General features: G+C 42.6%; 2 protein-coding genes across 3 annotated transcripts in view; one reads left to right on the top strand and one right to left on the bottom strand.

Annotated features, from left to right (window-relative positions):
• The window catches only part of IGF2BP3 (insulin like growth factor 2 mRNA binding protein 3), a gene marked incomplete at both ends in the record, with an annotated part of 106,939 nt that extends 99,225 nt beyond the window's left edge, over positions 1 to 7,714 (top strand). For both annotated transcript variants that reach the window (XM_084306723.1, XM_084306722.1), the window contains 4 exons: positions 1,811 to 1,885; positions 5,180 to 5,311; positions 6,573 to 6,686; positions 7,613 to 7,714. In XM_084306723.1, coding sequence (XP_084162849.1) covers positions 1,811 to 1,885; positions 5,180 to 5,311; positions 6,573 to 6,686; positions 7,613 to 7,714 — 423 coding nt within the window. The remainder of the gene's footprint in view (positions 1 to 1,810; positions 1,886 to 5,179; positions 5,312 to 6,572; positions 6,687 to 7,612) is intronic.
• A 4,199-nt stretch (positions 7,715 to 11,913) lies between these two features.
• Positions 11,914 to 16,811, bottom strand: MALSU1 (mitochondrial assembly of ribosomal large subunit 1). The gene is made up of 4 exons (XM_084306778.1): positions 16,615 to 16,811; positions 15,562 to 15,734; positions 14,447 to 14,528; positions 11,914 to 13,840 (listed from the first exon to the last, which is right to left on the bottom strand). The coding sequence occupies exons 1-4, from the start codon at positions 16,808 to 16,810 to the stop codon at positions 13,653 to 13,655; spliced, it is 639 nt and encodes a 212-aa protein (XP_084162904.1). The 5' UTR covers position 16,811; the 3' UTR covers positions 11,914 to 13,652.
• Positions 16,812 to 19,616: the final 2,805 nt, after the last annotated feature.

The raw sequence follows: 19,616 nt of genomic DNA, 5'->3' as shown, positions 1-19,616 counted from the left end.
GGCCTTCTGTAGACAGAGTTACTTAGAGCCAGGCAGAGGTTCTCCACCTTGCAGGGGAGTGCTGGGGCCTGTTGGGAACACTAGCATCTCTTAGCTTATAAAATAATTCCCCCAGTTCTCCTTCCTGTCTTTGAAAGAGCTGGGATGGGCACTGCTGATTTTGGGTGTATGAAGGTGTCTGATGGTAACTCAGCATATGGAAGACTCCCCCCAAGTTAGCAATGTAAAGGCATTTCTGTTAGGAATGTGAAGATATTTCCCTCAGAAGTTAAAAATTCACCACTTGAATAATAATTGTACGTGTATATAACTGCTCCTTCCAAAAGCAGGCAGACAGAATTAACACTGAAGGCTCTTAGATTGCCCCTTCAGACTTCGAAATGCTCCAGTTGGTACATGCTTCTCTCATAGCCCTCGGCAAGGTGCTGCTCCAGCTGTGGAGAACAGGCCATCCCAAGATGAGAGCAAAGCAAGAAATGTCCCAGAACACTTATATCTTTGCATCTTACGCATAGTTAATGAAGACTTGATGGAAAACATTTTTCCTAAAATGTCAATGAAGAAGCAGACTTTGACTAAGAAAAACTGAGGTAACTGAAAGGCAAACTACAACATCCATCTTACCGGAATGGAAATCAGTAGGCGAAGCTCTGTTCAGTCAGCTGATGCCAAATGTGCCTTAAAATTTTACCCCTGTAAAATTACTGCGCTCCAAAGAGTGAATGTATTTATCCTGTGCTTGCCCTTACCACCATGCCCCATCTTGGTGTTTGAGTAAATGCACTGTTGTAAAGTGAATGTGTATTTTTAGCTGTAGCCGATCGGAATGCAGAAATGGTATGAAAAATAAATATGCAAACCAGATAACTAGCATGTAATATATTCTCCATCTCAGGGTACAATATGAATAATTATATAAACTTTGGTTAGCAAAATTCTTTAGTGAAAATGATGCATGGTGACTGGTAATTTGTCTGAAATAAACTACAGCTGTTAAATATGAATAACATCCCCATGCCAACAGCTAAGATGAAATCCTGTAGTGTTTAAAATATTGCCCATTCAACAGCAGCTATGTAATAGTAGACGCAACAATGGAAATGTCAGTTGTGATAAACAAAAGATTCATCCAGAATGTCAGAGGCTAGTTTGAATTATTTAATGTCAATGGAGTCTGAGAACAACACCCACAGAAATCTTACTTTTGTGGTGACATGAACTGCTAAAGACCCTGCAGGCGTCTCTGTCTCAGCTCTGGTGGAGCTTAATTTTTATTTGGGTCACACAAACGTCTGGAGATAGAAAACCCTTGGAAACTGTGAACTCATTGTCCAGTGCGGAGGAATGTTTTGGACCTGATTAGTTACAACAGTAAAGTGATCTTCTGCTCTCAGGGGGACAGATGCGAACTTCTGCTAATGAGCAAAACTCGTTAGACTATTTAAGTTAGCAGGCAAGGATAAGAATCTCAGCCTATTAACCATGCTTTTCTTTTTGAAGGCTACATGTTTTGCATCCCTCGTAGCCACATGAAAATTGCTTGTGGGATTTTGCCATATGCGGATGAGCAGTTATGCCTTTAATTTTCAGAAGTGAGCTTGCTTATGGTTTAGCCAATTTCTCCACATTTCATTACAGCTAATTAATGCACTTTAAAGAGAACAAGCCCGTCATGACTGAAGTGTAATGCTGCTGCAGTAATGAATAACTTTTCACTCTTGAACAGAATGTGAGACTGAAACGGGGAGGAGGTGGCTTTAAATGATTCCTTCAAAAGACAGCTACCAAAAGCTATGTTTATCCATTCCAGATTGCCCCTGCTGAAGGACCAGATGCCAAGCTGAGAATGGTTATCATCACTGGACCTCCAGAAGCTCAGTTTAAGGTATGCCACATAAAAACTTGTCAATCTGTAGTGGCCTTTGTGCTGCAAGGGGCAATACTGAAATCTAACCGCTCAGTTCAAACTGAAGTGTATTCAGAAATTTAGTAAATAATCTCTTATTTTTGCTTTCCTTTTGCTGAAAGGTATTTCATGAATATATGAGTACCATCAGGGGCTGTGTTCTGGTCATCTGCAAACTGGCAGCAGTTCCACACAAGTTAGGATCAAGTCTAGCGTGTCAATGTGACCATATTGCATTCCTCATTCTCATTTTTGGGCTATGAGAGCAACAGTTGTCTTTGTAGCCTGCCTTAGTACCTGTAATAGGGTAGTGTGTTTAATTGTTTTAACAGTAACAAGATGAGACTGAGTCTCTCCAGATTACTGTTGCATGCTGACTGGAAAGTGCTGTTTGGGTGGCTCTGCAGATAAAGGCAAGGCTTGTAATTGTATTTACACTACAACTGCACGGAGATACTCCAACACTATTATCCCATTTGTGTTCAAATTGAGTTGTGGAGCGGCCTTCTGCCTTAAGTGCCAAGGGCTAAATCTAGTTACCGCCAAAAGGAGCTGACCACGCTAACAGGGGTGCAGATGGCTCAGTGCAGCAGCTCAATTTCCTCACAGATGAGGCCCCAAGCAGGTAGGAAGTCACCTGAGAGTTCATGTCCTGGCATTGCTCTCTTGCCTGTTCTTGTTTTTGGCTTTGTATTTTTGCTTCAGGGTGTCTTGCAGGGAGAAGGTACACAAACTTCAGGCATATCTAGAATCAGTTTCATGAATGCCTTCAGGAGTTTTGGAGAAATATCAGGGCAGGTATTTTTACAGGAGTAACAGTGATCTGGATGCATTTGGGATTGTTGCTCAGTTGCTTACCATATAGATTTGAAAAGCTACTGAGTGCAAAGCATAACTTAGAAGCTCTGCCTCCTGGAGGTTTTCTGTGTACATGTAGGCTTGGTCACACGGCGTTCTCCACATAGGAGGCATTTTCATGACCTGGGATCAGCACAAGGTTGGATTTTTCAGGACCTTTTCTTTGTCAGATACTAGCGAACCCTTGAGTAGCAGGCCCAAGTGGATTTGGGTGCCCCTTGTCTTGACTTTCATGTAGGCAAAGGCTTGACCGTAGGCTTCCTCCACAATGTTGGCTTGGAGTACCACAGGGCTCTTCTGCCAAGTTCTTTCCCCAGCCTGGACCCTTTGCAGAAAGTCTTCTTTCTCTGTACCCCCTGCTTTGGCTAAAACCACATCAAATTAAACATCAGCTACTTCTCTACACTTAGGCTTCTGCCTGCAAAGAGGGATCGCTGTATTGTCCAGTGTTCCTGAGAATGCAGGCCTTGAGAAGGAGAGGGACTATCCCTTAGGTCTTCCATCACTGCAGCCCCCATAGCTCTTTACTACTCCTTGAGCAATACCCTCTTGCTGGGGATGGGCAGAGTTCAGTCCTTTCTTTTATCACCACCGCAGCTCTGTGTAAGTGTCTTCTCCATCTCTGAGCACAGGCTCTCATTACACAACAAGAATGTAGTCTGGGTGCACAGCAATTCGAAGAGGGACTGGTTGCTGCTCAAATGAGTAACCAGCTCTCAGAGAGGCCGTGTCAGCGCAGAGCCTGTGAGTTTGGCATCCTTTCCCTACTACATTGTGTTCCGTTGTGTGATTCATGTCAGTGGTAGCTGCAGTGGCTGCACCCCTTTCTTCCTCAGCTGCAGTAGCCCGAGGACGTTGCGGTATGCGGGACCATTTATTAGCGAGGGAGCTGGAAGAAGGATGAGAATATGCTGCTGTTTACAGCCTCTGCTGCAGTGCTCCCTAGAGTTTAGGCATGCCCAGATGCCAGCATTCAGGGGGATCTCATAGCTTTGTGGGACATGTGCAGTGGAAGTGGAATCAAGTGTAGACAACATATTTCAGCCACTGTTTTACTGCAAAGGACTTGCCAACCTAGTTGTTTCCTTTCCTTAAAGGCTCTTTCAACAAGCGAGAAGACAGTAAATACATTTCTAACACCACAAGTCTTTCTAAAACCAACATCCCACCTTGTTCTGTCATTCAACAGTAATGCATGTGTGCCTTTTTCCCATAGTGCGTCTCCTACCTAGGCCAAAGCCATACACTACAGGTTTTGTTTTTTTTCCCCGAACTGTTTACATGGAGTCAGACCTACAAAAATACCAAGTACTTTCAGCTCCAAGGTCACAAAACGTCTTTCATCTTACCTGTTCTGGAATAGAGTGAACTTGACTAGGCTTGAGGACGTGAGATAAGATAAGCTGCCACTATTGAACCTAATTACCCGTTCACACGGTCTTTCTGAACTTTGTATTCTGTTGCATTGGTGGCCTGCCAGGAAGGTGGCTGCACTTAGGGGTGTGCAGTGACAGGACTGGTGGGTCTCATTTAAAGGAGAAGAAAAAGGACCTGAACTGGAAAGGCTTTGACCATAGGTTTCTGCTCTTCACAGAGCATCTCTCTTCAGTACCTCAATAGAATTAATCTTTCAGTGCTTCTAGGATATGCAGAGATGAAACTCCAGTTGTCACTCTCAGGAATTCCTTGACAAATGGCAGGTAATGAGGAAATAAATGTCTTTTAAAGATCAGCGAGATTCAGTGGCTTAGTCTCAGTGGGCATCCTTCTTGCTACCTGGCACTTGCATATTCCCCAGAAAAGGCAACTGTGTGCAGGCTGAAGGGATCATGTTCCCACGGTGCCATTTAGATCTAGACAGCTTTAATTTTCCACTTCAGAAAATGGAGCTAGCTCTGATTTATTTATTTTTTAAGCAATATGTTGTAATTGAGTGTTAAACTAAGCAGCTTGCTGTAAGTGAAGTCTTTGTCCTGTGACTTTTTTTTTTTAGTTTAGCATCCCTTAAAGAAAAAAAAAGGCTTCTGAGCCAATTAACTGTGTTCTGTGCTTCTGGGTGTAATAAAAAAAAATGCTTCAGCCAGACGGTTCTTCTCTCTACTACTCTTTACCTCTATAGAGATGTAATAGCTTATTTTAAAAGCAACATTTCTACTGAAAAATGGAGTAATAATGATCTTTTTTAAATAATTCCTTGATTCACTGGTTTGTTGTGCAATCTTTAAAGTTGTACCGCACTGCTTCCTAGTTTGGTACAAAGACATACTTCAGAAAAATAGCTGTTGATAGCTATTGCATTTATTGGGGAAAATGGTTTGTCGGGGTTGTGCATTGAAAACGCTCCTTTCTGTGGAATTTCTTTGAAGTTAACTAGATTTCAGTAAGCACATTCTTTAACTGGAAACACTTTTGCAGGCTCAAGGGAGAATCTATGGAAAACTTAAAGAAGAAAATTTCTTTGGACCTAAAGAAGAAGTGAAACTTGAGGCTCATATAAAAGTGCCATCCTATGCTGCTGGTAGAGTTATTGGTAAAGGAGGCAAAACAGTAAGTAGCTGGAACAAAACGTGTTATTCAGTTATGTTTCTTCATTGTATATATGCATATAAGACTTAAAGATTTAGCTAACTAATAGCTAATCCTTTGAAGTTAAGTTAAAGCTGGTGTTATTTTCTTAACTGTATTTGTTAAGCTTTCTGTTGTCTCAAGAATCTCACAGAATGATGTATTCTAAAAGATTTTTTAAAAAAGGTACTTGCAGTCAGAGGCTTTTATAGGGCTTTTATTAATAGAAGTGTTGTTCTTCCATTACATTCCCACTTGAAACAACTTTCTTTGAACCTTACCTGATGTCAAATCTGGGGGAAATAGTCACTGACCTCATCTGATTTAAATCAATCCAGTGTGTACAAAGGTGGCATTTCTGTCCTGAATTGAAAGCATAACTAAAAAATGGTAGAAAATTAGGACATGTTCAATATGATAAAAACAACAAACGAACACAGTGATTTGCTCTGTCTTAACTAATGGCATCCCTTCAAATCATTTTGTTGCATAAAGTAATAGAACTGAGATCTTCAGCCCTGCAAGCGTGCTGGTACTCTTCTATTTTCCATACGCTTGTTAATCAGGAGCTAGTTGATATTAGCAAAGAAACGGTTCAGTCTTGGGTCCCCATCCTTGAGTACAATGGGGTCTTGAAGTTGTGTGTCAGGAGGCAGCCTTATTACTTGCAGTACTAAGAGATTAAAGGATTAAAATCTTTGAAAAATTGGCCATCTAGAATATTTTTGAATTATATAATGCAATATATAATTTTGTTCTAAAACAAAGGGAGTGTAAATCAGACAATACAGAAGCTGATGGACTACTGAAAATAGTCTGGATGCTTCTCATTGTTCTGTTTATCATTCTCCATCTTGTGGAAGCTGTTTTTTTATAAATACTTCTACATTCATTTTTCCTTACATTATACGTTGTACGAGTTTTCTGACCTTAGGCTTGTAAACTCAACTGCAAACACTGTGGCATCTATCTGCTTTTTTAGGTGGTGTATTTAACACCTTCTGTGTTGTATTTAGTCTTTAAAGCACTTCTACAAACCTAGAGAACTTGGTGCTAATTTATGTTAGAGAGACGAGGCTCATCTTGCAAAGTACACTGCTGCATGAAGATGCTTTCTGTAGTGGATTTCTTTTTTTAGCCATAACTTAGAGGATGTTTCTATGGCCAGCAGCATATTTGAGGTTTGCATGTTGTGGGATATTTGGTTGTTCAAGATTATCTGACTTTTTCTGTCTATTTATAGGTAAATGAGCTTCAAAACTTGACAAGTGCAGAAGTTGTAGTCCCTCGTGACCAGACACCTGATGAAAATGATCAGGTGGTTGTGAAAATAACTGGTCACTTCTATGCATGCCAGGTAGGACTGGAATGAATTTCTACGTTGCCTTGATGTTTCCATGGTCTGTCTTCTCTGTCTGTGTGCAGAGCCACGGGATGGAAGGCACTTGTTTGGGATACAGAAAGCACTGCTTGCCAGGCTTCTCTAATTGCCTTGCTCAACAAATTTTCCCTGTGCCTATGAGAAAAATTTATAGCAATGTTGCACTCTCACGTACCTAAAACAATCTTCTTATAAGTGTCCCATTGATGTGTTTAGGCTCTGGCACTGTTAAAACTTTCAACACAAAAGAAACCCCAGGTTGGGATTGGACTGAAGGTGCAAATGAAAGGGGTGTAAGCCTGTAGAACCTGGCAAGAAATGCACGTGTGTGTGCAATCTGTCCACATTTCCCAATCTGTTGATTGAATGCCATAAAGAAAAGGATTACAAGATCCCTTCCCTCACCCAACTTTGTAGTTCAGATTGATTCCTTTGTCACGTTGCTGCAGGTGCCTTGTAGTTTAGAAATGAGATGGGGAAGGCTGGTAAGTTCTGTAAAACTTAAAACCTTCTGGAATCTGTGTACGGAAAAATTAGTTCACTCTCCAGTGAAGCAGTGGTTCCTATAAATACAAAATAGTATCTCCAGGGAATAAAATTAAATTAGGCTGGAACTTCAGTTAGTCTTGTTGGTAGTCATCTTCCTATGCTCATGCTTTCTATATTACAGATGGAAAAAATGACTGCGCAGGTAGTTGTGGTAGGTGGAAAAAGCAGAAGTTTAAAATAAGTTGTGCTTGGGGACTACATTATGACTAACCAAAGTGTATTCTATCTAGTGAGTAATCGGTGAGTAGTAGGGACTCAGTTATTCCGTGTTTTCTATATCCTGGTAGCACCTACAGGGTCTGTTGTAAGCAGCATGGCATCATCATGGGTTGTTTCTTCTTTCTGTCCTTCAGCTTGCTCAGAGAAAAATTCAGGAAATACTGGCTCAGGTAAGAAGGCAGCAGCAACAGCAAAAAACATTGCAAAGCGGACAGCCTCAGCCAAGACGGAAATAAAGGTTTAGGAAATGGCCCATCAGAGACAGATGCCAGACCAAAGACAGACTGTGCAACAGAGAGACGGGTGGTGAGCACCTGTTGAAGTTATATGCAGAAGATCCACCAAGCCAATCACCTGTTCGAGGACCAGGCAACCGTTGAACGCTGTCTCTGAGAATGTATTCTTTAGGCTCTCTCAAACTTTTGAAACCCAGCTTTAAAATAAGGACCCCTTCACTTCCCTTTTGTTCTATTCTCACAATTTAACATAAACTCGTTAGTCTTTTTTATTGTTCTTATTATTCCCCAACAATTTTAGAACTTGGTTTAATGAAGCTTTCTCTTCTGAGTTCACTGGTTAAAAAAAAAAAAAAAAGAAAAAAGGAAAAAAAGAAAAGGCATTGCTCTCATAGGTCCAGTTGTAAAAGAAGAAACACATTTGGAGGGTGGGATTGTGGGTGGGCTAGGGTTAGAGCAAGGGTATCGACAAGAGTTTAAGTGTTAGTCCCAATGTTGAAACAAGTGGCATTTTTTAAAAAGAATTTGGTTGCATTTTTACATAACACTGCCATGAATAACCTAAGGGAAGTGTTGAATGGTGTTGGCCAGGGCATAAAAAGATAAATATGCATTTTACTAAACTACCTCAGGCATTTAGTACCTCAATGAGAAATTGTTCCTTTTTTGCTTTTTTTTTTTGGTATTTTGTATACTTTATAAAGCTAATAGTTCTTGAGCATTTTATTTTTTTAAAAAAAATTAAAATTTGATCAGCCACCAGCCAGGAGTACTACAGACTTACCGGGGAAAATATAGTAGAGCACTTCTAGCTGCTGGCTGATGGGAGTAAGGTGGGTAAAAAAAACATAGCCTCAGGTTTTCTGAGGGCTTCAACACCATCATTTGTTTAAAAAAAAATTCAGTGAATGTTCAAAAGATAGTGAATGATGCCAACATTCTGATAGCAGCAATGCCGTTTAGTTTTCTTTTAAGATGGGATGAAAAAGTTTGTGACGGTACTTTTTTGGGAACAGGACAAGGAAGTGATGGCAAGAGGCTGGGGTTGGGGGAAAAATTTAGAAGGCTGCAAGAGGCTGAATTTTTTTTTTGTGCTACTTGATTGAATGCATGAACCCTTTGTGCCTTTGACCATCACTACCTAATAATGCTACATTTAACCATTTGCAGCCCATTTGGACTTTGCCATTTTGTTCAAAGAGCAAGCTTCATCTTCAGTTTGATAGAACACTCGATCTGCTAGAGCGTATGTGAGGCCGCGCGGGTCTCTGCTGTCTGCAGATCACATCATACTGCTTTCAGTTACCACGATGGGGGAAGGTCAAACAGTGTTTGATCACGTTGAAAGATAATGAAAGGCTAAGTTTACATATCCAGCCGCTGTTATGGGCCACACTAAGCCACTTTGAAGGTTTTGAAAACTATTACGAGAAAAAAAGCAAACAAAAAAACAACAACCTCTCTAGCCTGGCTTATAATAGATGCAGCAGGATTTATGCACGTTCTGCAACCAACCATTAGAGAAGAAAAAAAAATGTCAAAAGGCAGGGATAACAGGAAAGTTACCAAATTTTTTAATTTCCGAATGTAATTTGAATGATGATTGTGGTAATAGTGACACATTCAAGTTTCTACAATAAACTTCAGTCTACCTCAGTTTAAAAAAAAAAAAAAAAAAATGTGGCAACACATGGTGCATAAAGACTGCTGTGTGTGTGTGTGTGCGCGTGCGCGCCTGTATGTGTGTGGTCGACAGAGCCATGCTATTACCTCTGAACCTTTTTTTGTGATGTTTTTTGTGCATGAGATGATCAGAATCACCATGCTGCACTGATTTGAGGGGCACAACGAGCAAAAACATTTGTTTCATCATTTTGTTATCTACCTCTTAGGTTCATGTTGAAATAGAGGCATTACTACATAGACTAGATAATTTTCCCAAAGATCATTGTTGTACAGATTAGATAATTTTGAAAATGGTCTGAAGTGTTTTTCCTGCATCTCTTCTTTACTAATTGGTTTAAAAACCACAAACTTATGTTGTAGATTTAGCAAAGAAAAATGAATTTCTTTTCCTTTTTTGACAGTGACCTTCATCTAGCCTTTAGGATAATTTTTTTTTTCTTACAATGAATTTAAAATTACTGAAGTATGAAAAGTCATAGCATTTTAATTTTTGTTGAGGCTTAAGTCAGTCTGACATTCCTTTCTTAACATTTGAGAAGGATTTGACTTCATTATTTTCCATAAAAAATGACTTTACAAATAGGCGCTGCATTTACATCTACTGATTTAAATACTGTCATATCTCTTAAATTTCTAGACTTAGTATGGTAAATCATGTTTTTCTTTTCAATGAGACTTGGTAATTTGGAGTATTTGGGAATAGCTAGAAAGTAAATACTGTAAATGATTTCAATATCCACAAAGTATGGATCATTTTTCATCTGTAATGTGCCCCCCAATGCAGCTCCACTTGCCAGATGCCTCTGAATGGAATAAAGAGTTTAACTCCTATCATCAGATAAAGTTGTGTGGTGTTTTCTTAAACTAATGAGGCATAATGACTGACTGCTCCACGTGTCTGTGGTGCTTTGATCAGGTTGGTTTTCTGTCTGTTGTAATAACCGGGTAGGAATGAACGGTCACCCACAGGCATCCAGCAGCCAGGTTACGATGTCTGCGCTTTCCAGTACAAGCAGTGACTTCTGTGGCTTGTAATTCCTCATCTTTTTGTCTACCACCACTGTGCAGTCTGTGGAACAGCCCTTAGCACACCGTGTGTCTCCTGCAGACAAGCTGGGCTGGGTTGCTCTGGAAGGAACGCGTGCTCAAGTCATGACCAAGGGCAAACGTGAAGGAATCTTTTAACAGGCTTGAAGTGAGATCTGAATCGTAGTTACATTTTTTTGGCAGCATTTTACCCAGTCTTTACTTTGGTGCTCTGTGCGGTGCAGCTGTGTAAGGAACACTGCCCTGGAAGTGTAGATAGGCAGAACCAGCCACAGGGAGCACATGTGGAAACTTGCTGCTTGCTCCCCAGCTGCAAGGGGGAGGTGGCACCTCCTCTTGATTTAGGCTAGACCCATAACTGAATGCTTTAGGTGGAGATGGAGGGATTTGGGGAACTGGGGTTGTGTTCACCAATAATTTAACTATCTTTATAGTGGAATGGAAAACCAGGCTTGTTTTCCCAACTCCTGCACCCTCCTACTTGTCCTCACAGCTCGCTCACTGGGACTGACCATTAAAAGGAGGGAGTTGAAGGCACGATGCATGTAGGTAACGCCTGGTATGGTTCTGCACTTCACAGGGAGCTGCAGCTCATTGTCCCATGCTGATGCTGAGAAACCCTCTCAGAACTGGCATCCCTGCCCTTTGAGCAGCATACCTCGAGCCTTCCTCTGTATTGCTGGCGCATTTGTGATAGCTCAGCCCCTGACTGTTCTTAAGCATTTGCTTAATCATGATGCTTTATTTGCTTCTAACCTTCCAAAGCTTTTATTCTTAAGCTGCTGTTTCAAAGGCATGCGCTCTTTGTGTTAGCTTCCGTTACCTGAAGCATGTATGCTGTGCAGGACAACACAGGCTCAACGTGGGTGCGGGACTTCTAAATGACTGTAAGAAGTCAGGGAGTAGGCACTCAAACTGGGCTGTAACAGATGTTTGCTCAATTTATGGATGCAAACACTGCTCAACACCCAAGTAACTCAAATGCAGTATGGGAAATTCTGTGGTATGACAAGTTTCACATTGGAAATTGTTTCTCCTCTTCATCCCATCAAGAGATCTGCATGTGCCTCTGCAAGAGGACTGAATGAGGAATCTGTAGTGGACCAACCACTCTAGTTTTTAAAATAATTTTACACAAGACTCAACTTAGCCATGGAACTGAAATACTCCCAAATGTTTCGCTTTCCAAAGCGGGTTAGCGTTGCACAGGAGCGAGCAGCCAGTCCATCTCTGTTAATTCCAAGGTCCCAACCCAAAGGCTCAGCGAGTTGGGCTGGTAAGCTGGCTGGGGCATTGCAGTAGGGTGGTACGAAGTACGGGTTTCTTTTAAATGATAAGGGGTGAGGACGTGCTTTTCCTGAGCTGGAAATTCTGATTAATAGCAGCTAGTGACTGTTTCAGCCAACTCATTTTCACAATATGCTTTGACAGTAACTTCAGTTACACTCTTCAGTGCTTGTTGTCTCCTCATTTTTATTTTTACAGTTGGAAAGGGATGACACACACACACACAGAAACACCTTTTTCTGATCACACAGCTGTTCCCTATCCCTTACTGTTCTTTTCTGGACTCCCCTGTTGTTACCCTTCTCTGTGAGAGACAGCATACTGTGTGTAGGTCCAGCTGCTAAACATAAGGTACAGCAGGAACGTGTAATGGCATCATGTTTACTGCAGCTGCCTCTACTCATCCAGCAGTGCGCACCTTCAGTAGCAGCAGGAAAAGGTAAATGGTTTCAGGGAACGGTCCACACCTCTCTTGGGAGGTCATGCCAGATGCAGAACCCGTCTCTCTGTAAGAGAGACATTGTTATCTTGCCTCTGGGCTACTCTGCAGTAAGCAAAGTATCATGAAGTGTTTTGCAAATCTTTAACAGGCAAGTTTACCACAAACACCTTTATTTTGTGTTCCTTGTATAAACGTTCCTTGTTGAATTTGGAGAACTATCTGGTGCCTTCTAGCAGAAAGCAGGTGAACTCAGAGGCAGTTCTTCCTGAAAGAGGCTAGACACAGGAGGGTAACATAAGCAGCCTGAAATGAGGCAGAGGACGTTCTTTGTTTACAAAGCCCAGTCCACCCCCAACTGCTCCCCCTCCCCCCAAAAAATAAACACACAAAAACCAAACAAACACAAAAAACTTTCTCTGGGCACTGCAACCAGCAGCTGCTATGTAGGGACAAGATGCTGTCAGCACTTAAAGTAGGTTATGGGATAAAAGGTGGCCACCCTCAGCAGTCACTGCTCCTCCTCCCTGATGCATGGCAGGGCCAGCTTCAAGAAGAGATTCTACTCTACTGCTGACAGCTCTGTCCTGGAGTGGAAAAAATCATCTTTTACCTAGAGACAAGTTTTTTTACCAACTTGAAGCTCTTCTAACTACTGCTGACCTGTCTGACAGCAAGTCATGCTGAGTGCTAAGGGCTTCCTGCAGAACTTTTCCCCCACCTCAAAGGGGCTGAAGGTTTAGGCTGCCACAGCACATTGCCTCTGTTCCTTTTGTAGAAACGAGGTGAGAGGAAAGCCCAGAGATGGGCCAGTAGCACACTTAAAGCAAGCCGCATGTTTTAATGTGAAGGCACAGAGCTCAAGCTCTTCAGTTTATTATTGTTATTAAAAACAGATTGGCCTTGGCTGAAGAAGTGACTTACTGCTCTGTTAATTCAAGACACATTTATTTGTCACTGCTGCTCTTTTATGCGCTCAGTAATGCCATTATGTTTTCTCTCCTCCTTCAACTCAGCACATGATTTGCTTCAACATGACCAGAAGCAACTGGCTTAATAAAAACCTCATCTAAACTGCACTGTTTATCTCATGGTTCACCTTGCAGCACTCGGCCTTCTCACAGGACAGGTACTTCACATGCACTGCCACTACGGGCAGGCCTTTCAAAGGTACTAGGAAAATGATCAGCGCAGAGGCAATGCCCGCGCTTCAGGGTAAGCTGCAACGGAGCAGGGAAGAGCCTTCTACTTCAAACTCCACTGAGGGAGTGACTCTCCCAGGACGCTCCCTTGTGATTTGGTTCCTTCGTTCTCACATTCTGGTAGCTCCTTCAGCAATTTACCCAGGCACATCCAATAAATGCATCGTTTTGTGCTGACCAACTGCACTGATGGTTGAGTCAGCACTGAAGCCCACTGCCTCTCGTGTCTGTTAAGGCACTCATTTCTCTTGCTACTCGCCACCTCAGCAGCTGGCCTTCAGTTCTTGTCACAAGACGGTGACCCTTCCCACTGCTGTTGGGAAGTCAGCCCAAGAACAAAGTCTTCTGGCAGTGACTGTGGAGTCATCTCCGTTAATTGGTCATCGTAGGAACCCAGAGTCCACAACTTCTCCAGCTCGTAAGTCTCCCGTGCCTCTGGCAGCATGAAGTGCACCACTATGCTACCTGCACGGAACAGAAATCCACAACAACTGAGCAGTAGGGAGTGAACCGTTCTGGGCAATCCATCAGATAAGTCTGAAAATACTCGCATTCACATTCTCTCTTTCAGAGGGTGAGATTACAGAGACAGTGGTGAAGGTGAAATGCTTTCAAAGGTAAAGTCTTCATGTTTGTGTAGACAGTTTCACACGTGAAGAACAAGGACCTGAACTCGGTTTCTTTTAGACTGTGGTTTTACCCAGCGCTACAGTATGACCCGGACAGTGCCAAAGTCTGTTCAACAGCTCATGACTAAGGCAGCGTACAGAGAGCCCCAGCTCGCCCAGGGATCATATAAACATGAGAGAATTTACTGAAGTAGCTTCTCTCTTGCTACTGTTATCTTCAATTTATTAAGACCTGTTTTAGCCACTGATGAGTAGTTTCTACTTTCTTTTCAGTGCCCACGATTTTAGTGAAAATTAATTTAGTAACTCAATAAAAACAACCGGAATTCCAAAACAGCAGAGTATTTTCAACTCTCCACAGCAGCCAGGGCTCACAGTGAGATGTGTCCTTAATAAAGGGCCCATGCAGAACTTCATATAGGTCAGATCCACAAATACTTACCAAAATCAATGCACAGCCAGTCATCTGTCTCCTTCCCTTCGATCTGAGCACGAGGATCACTGTCTTCTTTCTGAAGCTTGTACTGGGAGAGAAGCAACAGCAGGAAGTGGAATACTTCACATTTATTTGAAAGCATTCAAACCTAAGGTATAGGCTCCCCATAACTGCCATTACCATCACGTTTTGCTTCCTTTCAGATGCCTTTAGGTGTTTTGTGCTGGCTAGCTAAGGATGCAGAAATGGAGATGCCCAATGGCAAAGGGGAGGTGGGGAGAAAACAAGTTTGACCTGGTGTCATGAAGAAGGCGTCCAAACAAGCTTCCTGCCCCTTGAGAGCGTGCTCTGAACACTCATTGCAAGATGGAGAACATACAGCTGGCATACGGGCTTACAGGCTATGAGTAACTGTGACAGAGGGGAGAACAAAACTCAAAGCAGGACTGCAAAATCTCAGCTGGGGCAAGGTAGGTAGTTCGCTGTGCAGTTTGCCATTCCTGTGACATTTTAAGTACTGTAACAGCAAAGCCAGCCAGCTGCCCCAGCACCTGCCATGCTTCACCTCACTTTTGCCTACAAAACTCTTAACACCAGGCAAGCCAAGCTTCCCAGTTTCTCAGCACACAGGAAGACCCCTTGTCTCTCCCCAGAGGCTCTGCTCTGGGGAGAGACGTTCCTGCAGCCACCAGAGGGAGCACACTGTTGTAGTACACAGGTATTTTTGCAGAGTTGGGGAGTATTCATCTCTCTTTAGAGTGAGTGGTAACAGCTATGAAGTTTGCTGGACAGAAGTCAGACATGGATACAAGTCACCAGCACCATTTCACATCACTGATGGATACTCTCATTCTAGCCACCAAACTGTGCTACTGCCATCAGCGTTCTAAATACAGAGAGGGCTGTTTTTAAAATATAACCTCCACATACTGAGTACTGTCACTGTAAGAGTAAAGTACAGTTAGTTGGTAGGTGTATTCGGAACTAAATGGCATAAGGACAAGTAGTTTCATCTTGCCTGGTGTATCTGTACACCCGCAAACCTAGGGAAATTAATTTCAGAGCATCTCCACCTAAAACTAGTCCCAAAAACCTAGAGAGGGCAGTGGGAGCTGTCTTACCATTTTCATCATATAATTTGCCATTGCATGGAGATGCCGTGTTGAAGATCCACTCACAACGATAAAATAGTTACAGTATTTCATTTCTGGAGGCACTTCGATGACGCAGATGTCTTTTGCATTTTCTTGCCTCAGCAGAGCTACAACAAAGTCAATGCTGAACTTTGCAGTATCTGGAACAGAGAAAGAATTAGAGAGTGGTAATTTCTCTTAAATTGCAAGCATCAGCCACTCTGAAAGTTATTAAAAACACAAAACGGCAATGAACTAAATTATAGCCTAAGCTAGTCACTCACTGTGAAGTTTGGTCCGATGCTGACAATCCAATGTGGAAGACTTTTAAAAGCCATTTTTTAAAATCATCAAAGCTGAGTACTAAGCACGCTCCTCGTAAATAATGCCCTGTAACTAGACAGAGCAAACATCCCGGTTTCTTTTAGCTAACTTACTTAGTTCTCTTTATTCATACGGATTAGAGTCAGTATTATCATCAGACACCTGATGATTAAGATGAATGAAACCTAAGTACTTCAACAGACATTCGTTTCAAGCCCATTAAAAATATTTCAAAACAATGCTTGTCAACAGGCCCCAGCAGGCCTGTGATAATATGTGGTGACGAAAGTACTCCAAAATTTCAAGTAGATGGGATCAATGTCAAAAATGGAGCTGATGTGATGCAGTGGACAGCCACTTCTTTTACTTACTTTACTTCTCTAGCCTGCTCTGCCATAGAGCCATGCAGGTTGTTAGAGACCTCCGAGCTCACCTGCTCCAACCACCCCCTGCCACCACAGTCACCCACCAAACCCTGTCCCCAAGCCCCACGCCCAACCTCTCCTTCAACACCCCCGGGGCCGGTGACCCCACCACCTCCCCGGGCAGCCCGTCCCGCTGCCTGAGCGCTCTCTCTGCGGAGCAAAGTCTCCTCATTCCCAACCCGGACCCCCCGAGCCGAGCAGCGCGCCCAAGGGCTGCCCCCACCTGCTCCCGAGTGGCCCGAGCACAAAATGGCGGCGGCGGCGGCCCCGGCCGCCCCTCACCGCGCCCTACCTGCCGCCCGCCGCTGCTCCGCCGCCGCCCCCAGCGCCCCCAGCACCCCGCTTCCTCCTCCTCCTCCTCCTCCTGTTGCTGCTCCGGCCCCCGCCGCCGGCCCGAGGAGCGGCCGCGGGCCGCGGGCGGCGGCAGCGGAGCGGGGCCGAGCCCCCAACCGCAGCAGGCGGCGCCCCCCGCGCAGCGCCCGCCACATCCCCGCCGGCCGCCCTCTGCCGCCACGGCCCGCCCCCGCACCGCCATTGGCCAGCTCTGCGGCCGCCCTCGCATCTCATTGGCTCGCCCCGCTGTCGGTCCGGGGCAGCCGTTGGGCGCGTGCGCAACGGTCACCTCGAGGCTGAGGGCGTGCCGCGCTTCGAGTTTGGCGCCTCAGGCTTGGGGCGCCTCAGGCTTGGGGCGCCGGCTGTAGTTTGGTCTAAGAAAGCTGCAGCTGGCTTGAAAATAGATATAAATACACTTATTTTTTACTGGGGATAAAAGTAAACTTACCCCACTCCCTGAAGATGTGAGCATTTACACTGATGCATAAAAAAATGACTCTTCTGTTTTTCTCCCCCTCACAAAGTGATGATAATAACAATGGTAATAAGACTTTAAAGTCATAATCTTGTTACTCAAACACTTGTAGTGATAAAAGCTTTAGCTTTGAATAAATTCAACTACACAGCTGAAGGTGTTCTCTAAAGGGCTACAGTATCTGGATGTCTTACAATGTGTAGTTTGGTTCCTTTACGGTTCCTTCAGGAGCTGGTATTTTTTAGCCTTATTTTTATCTCAGAAATGCTTTTAATAAGGATGTTAATATCTGATGAATCTCTTAATTGTGTGCTATAAAATGCGTTCAGCAAATAGGGGGAGGACAAACAAAACAAGCTGTTTGAACAGTACTTCATTTTTAAGTAATTTTTAAACAAACATGCTACCCAAGTAGTGTTTCTGTTTCTCTTGGTGGCGTGTTTGAAAATACCATTTTTAAAGATGATATACATTTATGTCTGATGCCATTCTTTGATGTTATTTCTCCAAAGGGAATGCCTGAAACCTATCCATATTAGAATCATAGAACATTGGAGTTGGAAGGGACCCACGAGAATTATCGAGTCCAGCTCCTCTCCCCACACAGGTCTACCCAAAGAATCAGACCATATGACTAAGAACACGTTTGCTGACATTCACAAATCTGTTGTTTGTCAGCTGTTCTTGCCTTTGATGGACATGAAGATCGTTTTTATCCTGATCTCTTCCAAAACTGAGTTCCACAGCCATTGTGTGGTTAACAAGGAAGTTTCCCCACTTCTCAGGTTCGTGGTGCTGTTGTTCTAAGTACACTTGAACAGCAGCAGTAAACACTGCTGGATAAGCAATAATAATAAGTAATACCAGATACGCATAAGTAAACTAAGACTAAGGCAAATCCATATCTGTTTTCTAGCGGTAGGTACTGTTTTGATCAGTAATTAGAAACTCATCAAGTCGCCTATTTGACCGTCTCTTTCTGAGATAAAGGAAAAGTACTCTTTACAATCATTAGGTGGTTTATTTGTCAAGACAGCAGTTAAACGTTCATTTGTGTAAAACAACAGATGTATGGAAGGGAAGTTACAGTTGAAAAGGCAAAATCAAATTATAGAAATTTAATATTCTGACATTATAGCTAAAGGAAGATAGTGTATGCTATACTGTATACATAGGTGAAAGGTGAAAAAAGTTCTGTAAGTATATCTGAGAACTGTTTTCTATACAAAAGCCTAAGATGTCTCTGAGCTCCCAAAATGCAGTGTTCTACAGAAACAAGATGCTTTCTGCATACAGCTTAGGTCAGCCACGTGCATCATCACTAATCCTGAGTGTTGTAACTGTGATAGACATAATTTTTTCATGCTTCATTACAGATTTTCTTAAGCTTTTGACTAAACCCTTGTCCTGCAACAAGTCAAGAGTCAAACATTACAGGGGTCATAACATTCTGACAACAATTTTTGTAGGAACTGTTCTCTGTTTAAGTCAAAGAATCATTTTAGATGCCCAGTTATGGTTAGATAATAGCTTGTTATACATACGGAAGACAGAATAAAACCAAACATGGTGCTTTTAATAAAATGTCAATGTCTGAAATGGCCACAAAAGAATTAAAACAAATGGAGAATATGGAAACAAAAGAAGAAAAGAGGTTGTTGCATTTTATAGCTAAAGAACTAATCTCAGAGGTATGCCACAATCTGTATTTTTTATATCCTCAAGTCGTGTCTATGCACTCTGGGGAAGTGCTAACGAAGACTACATTCAGATTGTAAGTGACAAGCATTTGACAGGTCTACGAAGATACCAGAAAAATCTGTTTATGCTTTTTATTGCTGCAGGAACCGAGAACAATATGTATCAGAGATGTTCCAAGATACAGTAAATAAGCTAAATATATCGAAATATAGCTCTTCAAAGAACAGGATTGTGCAAAGGCATTTGCCCCTAGCTGAAAGTTAATTTCATTTTGATTAGAAACTTTAATGTTAACAGTAAGGCACTTATGAAAAACAAACTGTTTAAAGCATTTTTTGGTCTGCTTTCTCATCTCAATTAATCTTCTTAGCAACCTTTTGCCTTCCACAAATAAGATGTTCTCCTTTTCATATTATCCAGTGACCCAGGCTTCAGCAGTGTGCTTCCAGTCTTCCACTACGAAACGCCACAAAGCAGACTTAGAAGAACATACAGCTAGAAGACCAACCGTGTCACTTGGGAAAGGCTTCCATGTAAGATTTGTTAATGCAGAATTGCAGCTACAGTGAGCAAGTCAACACGTTTTGATTTTTTTGCAGAACTTTACACTCTCTATGCTTGATCATGCAAAAGCAAGAACTGGAGCACAGTGCGTTATTTACATTTAGGGGTTTTCATTTACTTGAGTAAGTGTTCAAAGAGAAGGGATGGAGGGTCAAGCAGAAATTAGCGCTTCTTTAAAAGTAAAATGTTTCAGCAGGAATAGCCAAGCAGATGGGCTTTGT

This window comes from Netta rufina (assembly GCF_964035555.1).
Source record: "Netta rufina genome assembly, chromosome: 2".
Lineage (NCBI taxonomy): Eukaryota > Metazoa > Chordata > Aves > Anseriformes > Anatidae > Netta > Netta rufina.
Note: the sequence above shows the minus strand (reverse complement) of the source record. Positions and strands in the feature narration are given on the sequence as shown.